This window comes from Schistocerca cancellata, chromosome 8, assembly GCF_023864275.1.
Source record: "Schistocerca cancellata isolate TAMUIC-IGC-003103 chromosome 8, iqSchCanc2.1, whole genome shotgun sequence".
NCBI classification, from domain to species: Eukaryota; Metazoa; Arthropoda; class Insecta; order Orthoptera; family Acrididae; genus Schistocerca; species Schistocerca cancellata.
In genome coordinates this window covers 575,420,763-575,435,883 of record NC_064633.1, presented here as the reverse complement: position 1 = coordinate 575,435,883, position 15,121 = coordinate 575,420,763, and the positions used below count along the sequence as shown (strand labels likewise).

Genomic DNA, 15,121 nt, shown 5'->3' with positions numbered 1-15,121 from the left:
CGAGCCAAATGGAGAGGACTCGTCAGCACCCAGACCCGGCAGTACCTGGAGCGGGATTTGGATATAGATAGATAGATAGTACCAGGTCACAAGTTTTGTGAAACCAAGTGCTCGCCTTAGCCAGGTGACAGAAAACTTAGGTCAGCTATGCAAGGACTTTGAGGAGGAAGATCAGGTAATTATAGTTGGGGGAGCAGGAAACAGCCTGGCTATGAATCCTAGATATAGTTTAGGAGTGACCTGGATAAAATAGGAGCAGAAACTGGGCACATGAATGTGGAGTTTGTGGAGGTCTCTCAGCGCCATGATCAGCCCTGGGTAAACACTGCTGTAAAGCGTGTTAACACTGAGCTGAACAGGATGCTCCAGACACCGGCAAAGTCTCACATGAGTGTTGTTCCAATTGATGCTATTGGTAGGTCGGGTTACACTACACATGACCTGCACCTTAATAGGAAGGGGAAAGATAATTTAGCTTCTCTATTAGCAGATACTGCAAGGGGGGCCACAGCCACACAATGGGTGATACCTGTGGTTATTGGGACCAAGCAGACAGGTTTTTTAGTTTAAAGCCAAATTCCAGGCAGACAGCAACCAAGGAAAATAGAAGAAAAGGAACTTCATGCACAGCAAATAGGGATAAATTTAAAGGTGGTATTAACTTACTTCACCAAAATATCAGGGGAATAAAAAATAAAGTAGATGAGCTGATAATGTGTTTAGATGATCTCAAAAATAAGAATGAGATTGATATACTTTGTCTGTTTGGGCACCATGTAACTGTGAGGATGGAAAATGTCGGTATAAATGGGTGTAAATTAGCATCTTACACTTGTAGATCTAGTATGAATAGAGGAGGAGTTGTCATTTTCATAAAACAAGGGTATAAATAGGGAACTGTTGAAGTAAGCAAATTTTGTATTGATCAGCACTCTGAGGTTTGTGCATGTGAACTTCAGCTAGATAATGTTGTGTTAATATTAGTAACAGTGTACAGCTCTCCACTAGGAGATTGAGAGCTATTCATAAAAAAAATTGACTCCCTATTATGCTGTCTGTCAGACAAGAAGAAGAAGTTATTAATCTGTGGTGATTTCAATGTTAACTTTCTAAGCAATTCTGATAGCAAAAGTGAACTAGAAGTGTTGTTAACAACATATAACTTAGAATCAGTGATCAATTTCCCTACACGTATAGCTCAGGACAGTAGTACTTCAATAGATAATGTATTTGTACAGCAAGAGGATGTAGAACAAACACATGCTTTCCCTGTGGTAAATGGATTTTCTGACCATGATGCGCGACTGACTAACTTACAAAACCTACGAGGGCGCACACTTCAGAAACCATTAAGTAAAAGTGTGAGGGTGATCAGCCCGGTATGTATAGATCACTTCAGAGAAAGTTTAGGAAACGTAAACTGGGAAGATGTATATAATGAGCCAAATGCTAATGATGAATGCAGCATATTTCTTGATAAATTTATATCCCTTTTTGAACATTGTTTTCCAAAGAAAATTGTAAATGTAACACCACAAACTTTTCAAAGAAACCTTGGATTACTACGGGTATTAAAGTGTCTTCAGAAAGAAAAAGAAAACTATATGAGACAGCAAGAATTAGTAAAGATCCAGAAGTAGTTTTACACTATAAAAATTATTGTAACATACTGAGAAAATTTACTAAGATGGTATCTGTTCTTTCGGACATGTCGGTGACCATGCAGCTCGTTAGAATGAAATTACAATGAAATGAACCCTTAGCTGCTTACAGGCGTTGACATACGTCAACGGAGACAGATGAAAATGTGTGCCCCGACCGAGACTCAAACCCGGGACCTCCTACTTACATGGCAGACGCTCTATCCATCTGAGCCACCGAGGACACAGAGGATAGCGCGACTGCAGTCGCAGGAGTCGCAGTCGCAGGAGTAAGCTGGAGATCCCGGGTTCGAGTCCCGGTCGGGGCACACATTTTCATCTGTCCCCGTTGACGTATGTCAACGCCTGTAAGCAGCTAAGGGTGTTCATTTCATTGTAATACTGAGAAAAGTTGTAAGGAAATCAAGAAATATGTATGTTACAGAAGAAATTAACAACTCCAGGAATAAAATCAAATCAGTATGTAATGTTGTTAGAAGGGAGACAGGAAAAGTAACCACTGGTGTAGGTAGTATTACTGTTAAAGAGAATGAGACCGTCTTAACCAAAACTACACAGGTAGCCAATGTATTTAACAATCACTTCTAAAGTGTAGGAGAAAAAATTGCTGAGAATAGTTCAAAAAAGAAAGCCAGGCAGTACATAGAAGAGCCAGTTTTGAAAAATTTTAGTCAGATTAAGTTTCATCTAACAACCTCTTGTGAAATATGGAAAATTATTAAATCTTTGAAAAATAAATGTTCTGTTGGAGCAGATGACATCTCTAACAAGTTATTAAAACAATGTGGAGCAATTACAGCTGATGTTTTGAGTCACATATGTAATGCATCACTGTCTCAGGGTATTTTTCCAGACATGTTAAAATATGCCATTGTCAGGCCTCTCTACAAAAAGGGGGAAACCACAGATGTCAATAATTACCAGCCAGTATCCTTGCTTACAGCATTTTCAAAAATCTTTGAGAAGGTAATGTACTCAGGAGTGGTTATCCATCTCAACATCTTTAAATAGTAAAATGTCACCAGTAGGAATATCCTGTGACTTATCCAAAGCATTTGATTGTGTGAACCATGTTAGAGAAATTACAATTCTATGGTATAAATGGAACAGCATATGAGTGGTTTAAGTCATATCTACAGAACAGGAAGCAAAAAGTCTCTTTATATGCTTCAAGTGATTCAAAGGAGTTTGTCATTTTATCTAACTGGGGTGAAATTACATTAGGTGTTCCACAAGGTGCGATCATGGGTTCCTTCCTGTTCTTGATATATGTGAATGACCTCCCTACTTATTTGAAACAAGATGCTGAACTTACACTGTTTGCTGATGATACAAGCATAATAATTAATCCAGAAAAAGAAAGTCTGATAGAAAATGATACAAATAAGGTCTTTGGAAAAGAAGGGGCTTGCTCTGAACTTTGGAAAAACACAGTGCATCCAATTTTCTGCTGCAAAAAGTATAATTCCTTCAATAAACATAACACATCAAAAGGAGTCAGTAGCCAGGGTAGAGCATACTAAGTTTTTGGATGTACATATAGATGAGAATCTTAACTGGAAAAGTCATATTTTGGATCTCCTAAAGCGACTAGGTTCAGCAACTTTTGCAATCAGAATAATTGCCAATTTTGAGGATGTAGAAATTAGTAAGCTAACATACTTGCATACTTCCATTCTCTGATGTGATACGGAATAATATTCTGGGGCAACTCAACACTTAGGCAAAAGGTATTCGCTGCTCAAAATAAAGTAGTTAGAATACTGTGTGGGGTTCATAGTCGCACATCTTGTAGGCATCTGTTTAAAAGGTTAGGAATTCTTACAACTGCTTCACAGTACATTTACTCAGTAATTAAATTTTTTCTCAACAACATGGACCAGTTTAAAATCAACAGCGATATTCATGATTACAATACCAGAAAAAAGAAAGACCTTCACTATCCTTTACTTAACCTATCTTTGGCACAAAAGGGGTAAAAATGCTGCTACAAAACTTTTTGATAAATTACCAGATGAAATAAAATGTCTGACAGACAGCAGTAATAGTTTCAAAAACAAATTGAAATCATACCTCCTTGACAACTCCTTCTATACCATAGATGAATTCTTGAATATGAGTAAATAAATCTGGAGATATAATATATGCATTTTGTGCCATTTAAGGCAATGGGATAGATAATAGAAATATTTAGGTATAACACTATAATGTAAACAAAAAAAAAAAAACTTATTTCCTGTGCGCATTTCTTATGCATTTGACAAGTTCCACATCGTAACGGATTTCCGTGCTGTTGATCAATGGAACACGTAACTAACTAACTAACTAACTCACCATCCATTTTTGTGACAAAATAAAGGCATTAACGATGATACTGTCGCTCTGAGAAAGGCAGCTGGAGGCTAGAAACGTCTCTTACTTTCCGAAACTGTCAGCATTAACAAACGTTGCCATTGTTGCAGATTATGGAGAGTATGAAGATCTTTTAAGAAACTTGCGCAATGAATATGAGAGAATATTCACTGATATTTCCCGCTTGGAAACAGGTACAGGAAATTTTGCTAGTCCGTACTCTGTGGACGTCGATTCTATAAGCTATCCTTCGCAAATCGAAATCATAGACCTTCGGTGCGATTCAGAATTGAAGCAGAAAGACTTGAAGTGACTTTTACAAACATTTGTCACAGAAACGCTACCCGAAACTTCGTAGGCATGCAGCACGGATGCTTAGTGTGTTTGGATCAACGTACAATTATGACCAGTTATTTTCTTTAACGAAACGGAGTAAAAGAAGACTGAGATGCTCCATATGAGATTATCGTCTGAAATGGGCTTCAAACTCAGCTGTGCTAAATCAGTCATTCGCAACATTGAAGTTCTTATGCAAAGAAAGTAAACAAATGTAGAAAGGAGCAATAGAAAATTGAAGTGGATAAATTTCTTAGATTTTCTATGTTATTCAGATTCTTAGTTTTGCCTTGCGGTTTGCCATCATCCATTAACTTTCGTTTTTAGTGCGTGTTTACATCCATTTTGTCCTTCCTTATTTACTGGCAATGTTTTCATGAATTCGAAAACCTGTTTGGCATTTGTAATAAGTGTCTTGATTAAATGTTCGACATGTTTAATTAGGATTGCGGTTCCTTTTTATGATTTCTTTAGTATGCATATCCCTAATTGCTCACCAGAGTGTTCATTTACTTGCGTAGAAACAATTTTATATGCTGTCTTCTATTTACGACACCACAGTTTTTCACAAAAGGACAATACGTCAGCTTTGCGCAGCACCGCCTGGCTTCGCCGTTACGAGAACAGCGGTGTGCTCCGCGCACCTGGCTCCAAAGATAGGACTCACGCTGCTCCATAGAGCGGTACCTTGAACGGCCCTCCCCTGCAGCCATATTAAGGGACTGCTTCATTTCTGATCGTGTTCAGCACTTTCGTTTCCCTGAAAATTAGAGCTTGCTTATAATATGCTATCCCCCGCTTGGAACAGATGACATTCAAGAAATTGCGTGAACCACAAAACACAAGCAATCTTAGTCGCTCGTAATAGTCTCATTACCCCTGAATACAGAGAATCTCTTCCACTATTAATCCTAAACTGCAAAGAACTTAGCAGTAATTCTGGACCATCACCTAGACTGGACTGAACGCACAACTGCATTCTGTAAAAATGTGTCAGCGTCACTTCACTCACTAAAGAAATGTAAAAAAGTGTTTCCTTTCGAGCTTAAAAAGAAGCTTTTAGAACCACTTATATTCGCTATACTCGAGTATGGCGATGCTATTCTTCAAGGACTTCCATAAGAAAGCTCACGCAGGTTGGAACTGGCGATGAATGCTTGTGCACAACACATTTGTAACTTTCGTTTTTTCGGCTATAAGACTCCTGCTACAAACAATTATCATGGCTACGTGCCAATGAGTGCAGAGACTATTATACCTTCTGCTTGCTCTATCGTATTCTCAATCACTGCACTGTCTCTTATTTATCGTCAACTTTTACACTACAGCACGGCAGGAACATCCGCTTTCAACAAAGTAAAATCCTCTCTGTATCAGCACAAAACACTGCCATATTCTCTAAATCATTTTCTGTATCAGGAACCCGACTCTGGAACAATGTTGCACAAAATATCAGAGAAACCAAATCTCGTTGAAGCTTCAATAGGCAACTAATGGACACAAAAGGCCATCTGTCCCACACTCGGAGCACTCACATCCGCAGGTTAGTCTCCCTGTTCGCAAATTCGCAAATTTCCTCAGCCCCACAACTCGCCAACCCTCCCCCCCCCCCCCCCACCACCCGCCCACCGCTGCTCTTGTCAGCAGAGTTCTCTATTTGTTTCCCATCTTCTACTGTCACTGTCATGTCAATCTTCTCCTTCATCTATGTTCTTTCACTTCTGGCAACTCTAATGATAAACTCAAATATATTAAAATAACTTATATAATTCCTTATGTCATTCACTATTATTGTTATTATGATTATCGTTGTTATTATTACTATTAGTTTCAACTATTGCTAGTATTACTATTGTCATTGTTAATATTATTATGACTCTTCTTACTGAGATTTTTCTTTTTTTTGAAACCTTTGGTACATGTTGTTCCTGGTAAGATGTAAGAGAGGCCCTTAAGGCCCTAATCTGGCCAGGTTGAGTAAGCAATATATAAATAAATAATAACACATCTGTGAAGTATAATAAAAACACAGTCTCGAAGTCCTCTCTTCCTGATGGAAGACAGGAAATTAAATTACCCATTCCTGTTCGGAAAGTATGAGGTGCATTCAAGTTCTAAGGCCTCCGCTTTTTTTTCTCCGGACTGGAAAGAGATAGAAACATGTGCATTGTTTTAAAATGAGGCCGCGTTTATTGTCAATATGTCCCAGAGATGGCAGCACTGTACGGCAGATGGAATTTTACCGCCAGCGGCGAGAATGAGAACTGTTTTAAATACTTAAAATGGCGACGTGTTCCTTACTTGAACAGCGTGCAATCATTCGTTTTCTGAATTTACGTGGTGTGAAACCAATTGAAATTCATCGACAGTTGAAGGAGACATGTGATGATGGAGTTATGGATGTGTCGAAAGTGCGTTCGTGGGTGCGACAGTTTAATGAAGGCAGAACATCGTGTGACAACAAACCGAAACAACCTCGGGCTCGCACAAGCCGGTCTGACGACATGATCGAGAAAGTGGAGAGAATTGTTTTGGGGGATCGCCGAATGACTGTTGAACAGATCGCCTCCAGAGTTGGCATTTCTGTGGATTCTGTGCACACAATCCTGCATGATGACCTGAAAATGCGGAAAGTGTCATCCAGGTGGGTGCCACGAATGCTGGCGGACGACCACACGGCTGCCCGTGTGGCATGTTGCCAAGCAATGTTGACGCGCAACGACAGCATGAATGGGACTTTCTTTTCGTCGGTTGTGACAATGGATGAGACATGGATGCCAATTTTCAATCCAGAAACAAAGCGCCAGTCAGCTCAATGGAAGCACACAGATTCACCGCCACCAAAAAAAATTCGGATAACCGCCAGTGCTGAAAAAATGATGGTGTCCATGTTCTGGGACAGCGAGGGCGTAATCCTTACCCATTGCGTTCCAAAGGGCACTACGGTAACAGGTGCATCCTACGAAAATGTTTTGAAGAACAAATTCCTTCCTGCACTGCAACAAAAACTTGCGGGAAAGACTGCGCGTGTGCTGTTTCACCAAGACAACGCACCCGCACATCGAGCTAACGTTACGCAACAGTTTCTTCGTGATAACAACTTTGAAGTGATTCCTCATGCTCCCTACTCACCTGACCTAGCTCCTAGTGACTTTTGGCTTTTTCCAACAATGAAAGACACTCTCCGTGGCCGCACATTCACCAGCCGCGCTGCTATTGCCTCAGCGATTTTCCAGTGGTCAAAACAGACTCCTAAAGAAGCCTTCGCCGCTGCCATGGAATCATGGCGTCAGCGTTGTGAAAAGTGTGTACGTCTGTAAGGCGATTACGTCGAGAAGTAACGCGAGTTTCATCGATTTCGGGTGAGTAGTTAGTTAGAAAAAAAAAAAAAAAAATCGGTGGCCTTAGAACTTGAATGCACCTCGTATTACAATATTACTTGACATTTGACATAAAAGTGGTAGTGCTGCATTTTAGTACGTGTATAAAAATCCTTATAGATTACGCTAAGTCTCTGACAAGTAGCTTTTGGAGACACGTCGATGAAAACCCGTATACTCACACAGGAAGAAAGCGTAGGAGGCGGAGTGTATGATGAACTTCACGAAGGGTTTCTTCATGAAGAGGCCCATCTTGGAGTTGGGTGCGATCATGTAGATCATGCTGTAGACGGGGAACATGGAGCCCAGCTTGGCCACCTCGAACAGCTGGCCCACCATGCTCTTCCGCCGGAAGCCGGGCAGGCCCTCGTACCAGATGGCCGCCAGCAGCTGCTGCACGTTCGGGTGCGCCACGAACTGAACAGACGGGCACACACACGGGCACTGGTCACCACTCTCTACACTAACATGCGGAAAACAATTATTATCTGAGGACTGTTGACCAGACGAGGAGAGACACGGGGAGCTACAAGCCGATCTACATACGGCTTGCATTGATTTGGAGAAAGCATATGACAGAGTCCCAAGGGACGAAATATGGAGAAGCATGAGAGAGCAGTGCGTGCCAGAGAAGTATGTGAGGTTAGTGAAGGAAATGTACAGAGGAGCAAATGTACAGTGTGAGCACGACAGAGGAGTTTCCAGTAAAAGTAGGGTTACATCAAGGGTCTGCGCTTAGTCCCTACCTCTTTGACCTGATTATGGATGTGCTGGTGAAAGATGTGAAGAAGGAAGCACCGTGGAATATGATGTTTGCGGATGATGTGGTTCTTTCTGAGCAAAGCATCGACAGACTTGAGGAAAAGCTGCAGGATTGGAGGAAGGCACTAGAAGAAAGAGGTATGAAAATTAGCAGGACAAAGTCAGAATATTTAGCACTGAAGGATGTGCAGATGAGGTCTTGCAAGATCCAGGATGATGAGCTGAAATCGGTCCGCAAATTTAAATGCCTGGGGTCGTACATACAGAGGGATGCAGGACTGGAAAGCTAGATACAACACCGAACAAATTGCGGTTGGAGCAACTGGAGGAAAATGAGTGGAGGGTTGTGTGACAAGAAGGTGAGCATTGGGTTGAAAGGGAAAGTGTACAAGTCGGTGGTAAGGCCTGCTATGATATACGGGGCAGAGACACGGCCAATCACAGTAGCCTAGGAAAGGAAGATGGAAGTGGCGGAAATGAGGATGCTGAGGTGGATGTGTGGGGTACCAAGGAAGGACAGGATTAGAAATGAATTTGTTAGAGGAGCTGTGAAAGTGGGACCTATGGGGAAAAAGACACAAGAGAGCAGACTAAGGTGGTACGGACACTTACAGAGAAAAGGGAAAGAGTATATTGGAAACAGAGTTGAAGATATAAAGATTGAAGGAGCGAGAAGGAGAGGAAGACCGAAGATCAGGTGGAAGGATAAGATATCCGGTGACCTAAGGGAGAAAGGATGGAAGAAGGACGAGGCAATGGATAGAGAACTATGGAGGAGAAGGATCCAGAAGAGCAACGCCGACCCTAAGTGACGTGGGACAAGGCGACGATAAAGAAGAAGAAGGTTGTAGATCAGAATGAGGCTGGAGCAATGACGGTGCTAGAAAGGAAATACTTCCTGATTTATTTATTCTGTGAAGATTCGGACCATTAGACCGTCTCTTAGATCTAACCAAACATATTTTGCATTATATCGATTATGCCCTACATGATATAAGACGTTTTACATCTTGTCTGGAATCTAACACTCATAAATAGTTATGACACAAGTTTTTAATAAAAAATAGCTATATCAGAAAAAAAGTATGACTGATAATGATAAATTACAAGTTGATAGATCTGCCTGAGGTCCTTGTTAGAAATTGGCGTGAGAGGAGGTGACGGAAGAGGGAGAGAAAGAGGGACGTGGCAGAACACAAGTAAAGAACACGCGAAAAAGAAAGGTTGCGCGGCAGACAATAAAACTAAAAGAGAAACATGCACAATTGGTAGAATAAGTGAACAAAGAATGGCCTCGCTGTTCATATTTGAGGGAAATGTTATAAGACTGATAAAGGAAAGTGCTTCAGGTTCTTCTGAAATGTAAAAGGAAATTGGATTGTCTGATAAGGGCAGTTTATTTCAATGGTATACAGCAGAAATGGGAAGAATGGACCTACACACCGAGAACTCGATGATAAGGATGCAGTTATCCAAACTCGGTTTCACTGGGTCTGGCCGAATGCTTTCGAAGCGCACGCATCATTGCTCCAGGATCGTCGTACTGTGGTGACGGACACTGTTTGTCGTGTTTTATCATCCACCGAACACCATTGCTACACAGGAGCCTAGCGTTGAGGTCTATAGCTCAGGCAGTCTCAAATGGATCGGCAGCATCTTTATTATCTTTTTTGAAGGATCAGTCATTCACTGTAGGAAATGAATATATGTACCAGAGCCGACATTAATTTGAGGATGTAGCTTGCAGATAGTGCTCTTTCGGAAGACTTCTAACAACTAAGTACCATTTTGTTTTACACCGTGAGATATGTCCACAAAGTAAGTTCCGTTTGGTTATATAAAACACACGTGTACAAATACAAAAAAATTTTTATTGTACAATTATCTACAACTGTTAAACTACTTTTCTACATAGCTTCCGAAATTTTGTAAGCACTTGTCATAGCATGGCACAAGTTTTTCTACGCCTTCTTCATAGAAGGTTGCCGCCTGTGTATTCAACCATATGATAACACATTCTTTCGGTTCGTCATCATCGTTGAAGTGTAGACATATTTTAGGTGTAACAAGAGATGAAAGTCGCTAGGAGCGATGTCCGGGCTGTACGGAGGAAGATCAAACGCGTCCCTGTGAAATGCCCGTGAGAGTTGTTTGGTCACATTCGCCGTGAGCGGTCGGCCATTATCGTGGAAAAAAAACAACACGTTTTGACAGTAATCCTTGGAGCTTGTTCTGTATTGCGCGGCGCAATTTCTTAATGGTCTCGCAGTAACCATGTTCATTGATTGTTTGGCCTCGTGGTAAGAAATCAAGCAGCAAAATGCTTTTCCTGTCCCAAAAAACGGTGCACATGACTTTTCGAGGTGTCAGGATTTGCTTAGGTTTAACCTTCGTTGGGGATGAAGTGTGCCTCCATTCCATTGATTGCCGTTATTGCCGTTTTGTTACAGGGGTGTCGTACGATACCCAAGTTCCAGCGCCCTTGACTATCCGAGAAAGAAAACCATCGCCTTCTTCATTGTAGCGTATCAAAAACTGAAGTGCACTGCCCATCCGTTCTGTTTGTGTTGTTCAATAAGAATATGGGGTACCCAACGTCAGCAAAGTTTCCGAAATTTCAGTTGCAGTTACACTTTCATGAGATTTGCGGAACTTCCATAGCAAGGGCACTAAGTGTAAACTTACGGTTGTGCTTAATCTTCAATTGTGTGAACCAGTTCATCGCTAACCACAGACGGGCGTCCACTTCGTTCTTCATCGTGCACTTGATCACGTCCTTCATTGAACAGTCTGGCCCATCTTCTAAGCATTGAATCACTCATAGTATTTTGTCCGTTAACCTCGCAGATATGCCGATGAATTTCCTTTGGTTTATCTTTCTTCGCATTTAGAAAACGAACCACAGATCTGATTTCACACGCAGTGGCATTTTCAATTGCGGCCGACATTATAAAGCACACGTCGGCAGGAGCGATCTGAAAATGACGTACATGTCTTCTCCTCGAGTCAGAGTAACTACCGCGCTTGCTCGGAACTGCGATCGTAGCGCTGCCGCGGGTAGAAATAGAAACGGAACTTACTTTGTGAACGACCCTCGTATACAGGGCTATTACAAATGATTGAAGCGATTTCATAAATTCACTGTAGCTCCATTCATTAATATATGGTCACGACACACAACAGATACCTAGAAAAACTCATAAAGTTTTGTTCGGCTGAAGCCGCACTTCAGGTTTCTGCTGTCAGAGCGCTCGAGAGCGCAGTGAGACAAAATGGCGACAGGAGCCGAGAAAGCGTATGTCGTGCTTGAAATGCACTCACATCAGTCAGTCATAACAGTGCAACGACACTTCAGGACGAAGTTCAACAAAGATCCACCAACTGCTAACTCCATTCGGCGATGGTATGCGCAGTTTAAAGCTTCTGGATGCCTCTGTAAGGGGAAATAAACGGGTCGGCCTGCAGCAAGCGAAGAAACGGTTGAACGCGTGCGGGCAAGTTTCACGCGTAGCCCGCGGAAAATTGGCTCATGCCACAACTGGAGACCGACAGCGCCCACTTCATCTTTCAACAGGATGGTGCTCCACCGCACTTCCATCATGATGTTCGGCATTTCTTAAACAGGAGATTGGAAAACCGATGGAAAACTTGTGAGGGAGATCATGATCAGCAATTCATGTCATGGCCTCCACGCTCTCCCGACTTAACCCCATGCGATTTCTTTCTGTGGGTTTATGTGAAAGATTCAGTGTTTAAACCTCCTCTACCAAGAACCAAGAAACGTGCCAGAACTGAGAGCTCGCATCAACGATGCTTTCGAACTCATTGGTGGGGACATGCTGCGCCGAGTGTGGGAGGAACTTGATTATCGGCTTGATGTCTGCCGAATCACTAAAGGGGCACATATCGAACATTTGTGAGTGCCTAAAAAAACTTTTTGAGTTTTTGTATGTGTGTGCAAAGCATTGTGAAAATATCTCAAATAATAAAGTTATTGTAGAGCTGTGAAATCGCTTCAATCATTTGTAATAACCTTGTATATATGCAGACTTATCACAATGGTTGTTCTATCTGAAAGTAAATGAAAAGTAAGGGTTGAGAGCTGTAAGTAGGTCAACAATCCACAGATACCCCCAGCCGCAAAGTCAGTTCCATCAATAAACGAGAAATAGACTTGGCACATGAGAAAGCAGAGGAGCTAATCGTTAGAAGCTAATATCTCATTTCCAAGAAAGTCAGTCTGCTCAGAAGAAATTATATGTATGTGTAATCTCGCATTACAACATTGCGAAATTGTCACCAGGTTGACGATGAAAGTTCAAACTCCAGACCTAAGCATCTTTTCATGGTGGGGCTTCCGAGTATCGTGACAGGTGTCAAAATATAAAAACCTGTCAGGGAATCTCCAAACGCAACCGTTTATTACATAATTATGGGTGAAAATTATACCTATGGATGCAAAATTATTTCTCTGTAGATTCGTCTGAGCCGGCAGTTGTGGCCGAGTGGTTCTAGGTGCTTCAGTCCGGAACTGCGCTGCTGCTACTTTCGCAGGTACGAATCCTGCCCCGGGTATGGATGTGTGTGATGTCTTCAGGTTAGTTAGGTTTAAGTAGTTTTAAGTTCTAGGGGACTGATGACCTCAGATGTTAAGTCCCATAGTGCTCAGAGCCATTTGAACCATTTTTTAGATATGATTTTCCTGATGTCGGCGATACATTTCTCTTCCTCCAAAATGAGTTATTTATTTCCACAATAAAATCATATGTGGGAATTAAAGTTTGACAAAAATTATGTATCTCGATGTCTTTTAATGATTATTGATTTTGTAACTGAAATTTTTGTTTTATTTAAAACATAAAAATGTTTTCTTCTGGTGGTATGCGACATCATCTTGGAAACATTTGACTGATAAATACGCTGAATATGAGTCGAAAAATAGGTGACTAATTGCTGTGGTATCTACATACGGAGTCAATAAGCATCTACTTTGCAACTACTTTGCAACTACTTCGTAACAACACGAAAAATGGTTGAAAACTTCTTTGGAACCTGTTAATTAAATAGCGGTCACCTAAATCACCAAAGCTTTTGCAGGGAGAGTAACGAAGTGGGTGGAAGTGGTGGGGAGGAGGGAGGGAGGAATCTGAAATCTGAGATCTGAGACGAGTTGTAAATATGCTAGCCACCCTGGAAGTTGATATTTCCAGTTGTGATCTTTGACAGTCTCTGAACTTGATACGTTGGTGATCGTATTTATATTTGCAGTTCACCTTCGTCTGCTCGTCTTTGTTTACAGAGTTCACCTTCGTTGTGTTGTATACTTACCGGTCAGCTCGTGTTTTCGCTCAGGGCTCGTCTTCTTCTACCTGGTGGTCACTGTATTGTGTTTGTAACTGCGGCTCACCTTCTTCTGCTTGTACTTGATGGCCAGCTTGAGCCTCTCCAGGGTCTGCCTCTCGCCCGGCTCCCAACTCTCCCCTCCAGGGTTGTGGTTCAGCATGATCTCCAGCTCCAGAGAGGTGCGCGCGTGGTCCAGCAGCGACGTTGCGAACTCCTGCACGTTCTGCCGCATCTCCTGTAAAAGACAGCCAGTACAGGCATCAGTCCCGTGTCCTTGAAGTACAGTTCCACCCCACAGGGCGATAAAGATTTTGGTATCACATTACAACACATAGAAAAAAAGTAGGTTTCTCCGTTTCGAGACATGATGCGATCTCTTCTCACGTTTTTAAAAATATCAAGCGTGCCTAAAGTGTCACCTTGTTTCAGTCCTCTGCCGTTAACAGCTTCGATCGGCGCAGTTGTTCTTGGTGCTGGTACCAGTAAAGTGTTGAAATTGCTCATTTATTGCTGTAGTTAAATAATTTGAATATCAGCTCACACAACTTCTAAGAAAGTCACGTAGGGTAAGAGACAAAAAATTAAACATAAAATTACGTCTACATCACATCTACATGATTACTCTACGATTCACAATTAAGTGCCTGGGAATGTGTTCATCGAACCCCTTCAATCTATTTTGTGCTCGGGCAGTGCGCGGGAGAAAAGAAGACTTTTTCCGCGCTAGCTCTGATTTCTCTTACTTTACTACAGTGATCATTTCTCCCTATGAAGGCGGGAGTCAATAAAATATTTTCGCAGTCGGACGAGAAAGTTGGTGACTCAAATTTAATGAGAAGTTCCCGCCGCAACGAAAAACGTGTTACCCCAATTCGCCTATCATATCGGCAGTTCTCTTTCCCCTATTTCGCGATGATACAAAACTTGCTGCCCTTCCTTGAACTTTTTCGATGTCCTCCGTCAATTTTCTCTGACATGAATCCCACTTTACACAGCAATACTCCAGAAGAGGACGAACTTGAGTAGTGTAGGCTGTCTCTGTCGTAGACCTGTCGCATTTTCTAGATGTTCTGGTTCGCTTTCCGTACAACATTATCTACGTGGTCGTTCTAATACAAGTTATACGTAATTGTAATCCATAAGTATCCCTAATTTAATATCAGTGTGTAGCATCAAACTTTATATTCCACCATGCCAGATATAAACCTCCATATTTAGCGGTGCCTTATCCCACCCTTCCTTACAGCCCATAGTGTCTTTTTCAAACAGTTCTTCATAGTCGTATAA

The 15,121-nt window shown here is 41.7% G+C and overlaps 1 protein-coding gene across 2 annotated transcripts in view; it reads right to left on the bottom strand.

Annotated features, from left to right (window-relative positions):
- LOC126094726 (transient receptor potential protein) overlaps positions 1 to 15,121 on the bottom strand; it is a 412,416-nt gene that overhangs the window by 170,550 nt on the left and 226,745 nt on the right. For both annotated transcript variants that reach the window (XM_049909269.1, XM_049909268.1), the window contains exons 8-9: positions 13,899 to 14,069; positions 7,912 to 8,146 (exon numbers count right to left, since the gene is read on the bottom strand). In XM_049909269.1, coding sequence (XP_049765226.1) covers positions 7,912 to 8,146; positions 13,899 to 14,069 — 406 coding nt within the window. The remainder of the gene's footprint in view (positions 1 to 7,911; positions 8,147 to 13,898; positions 14,070 to 15,121) is intronic.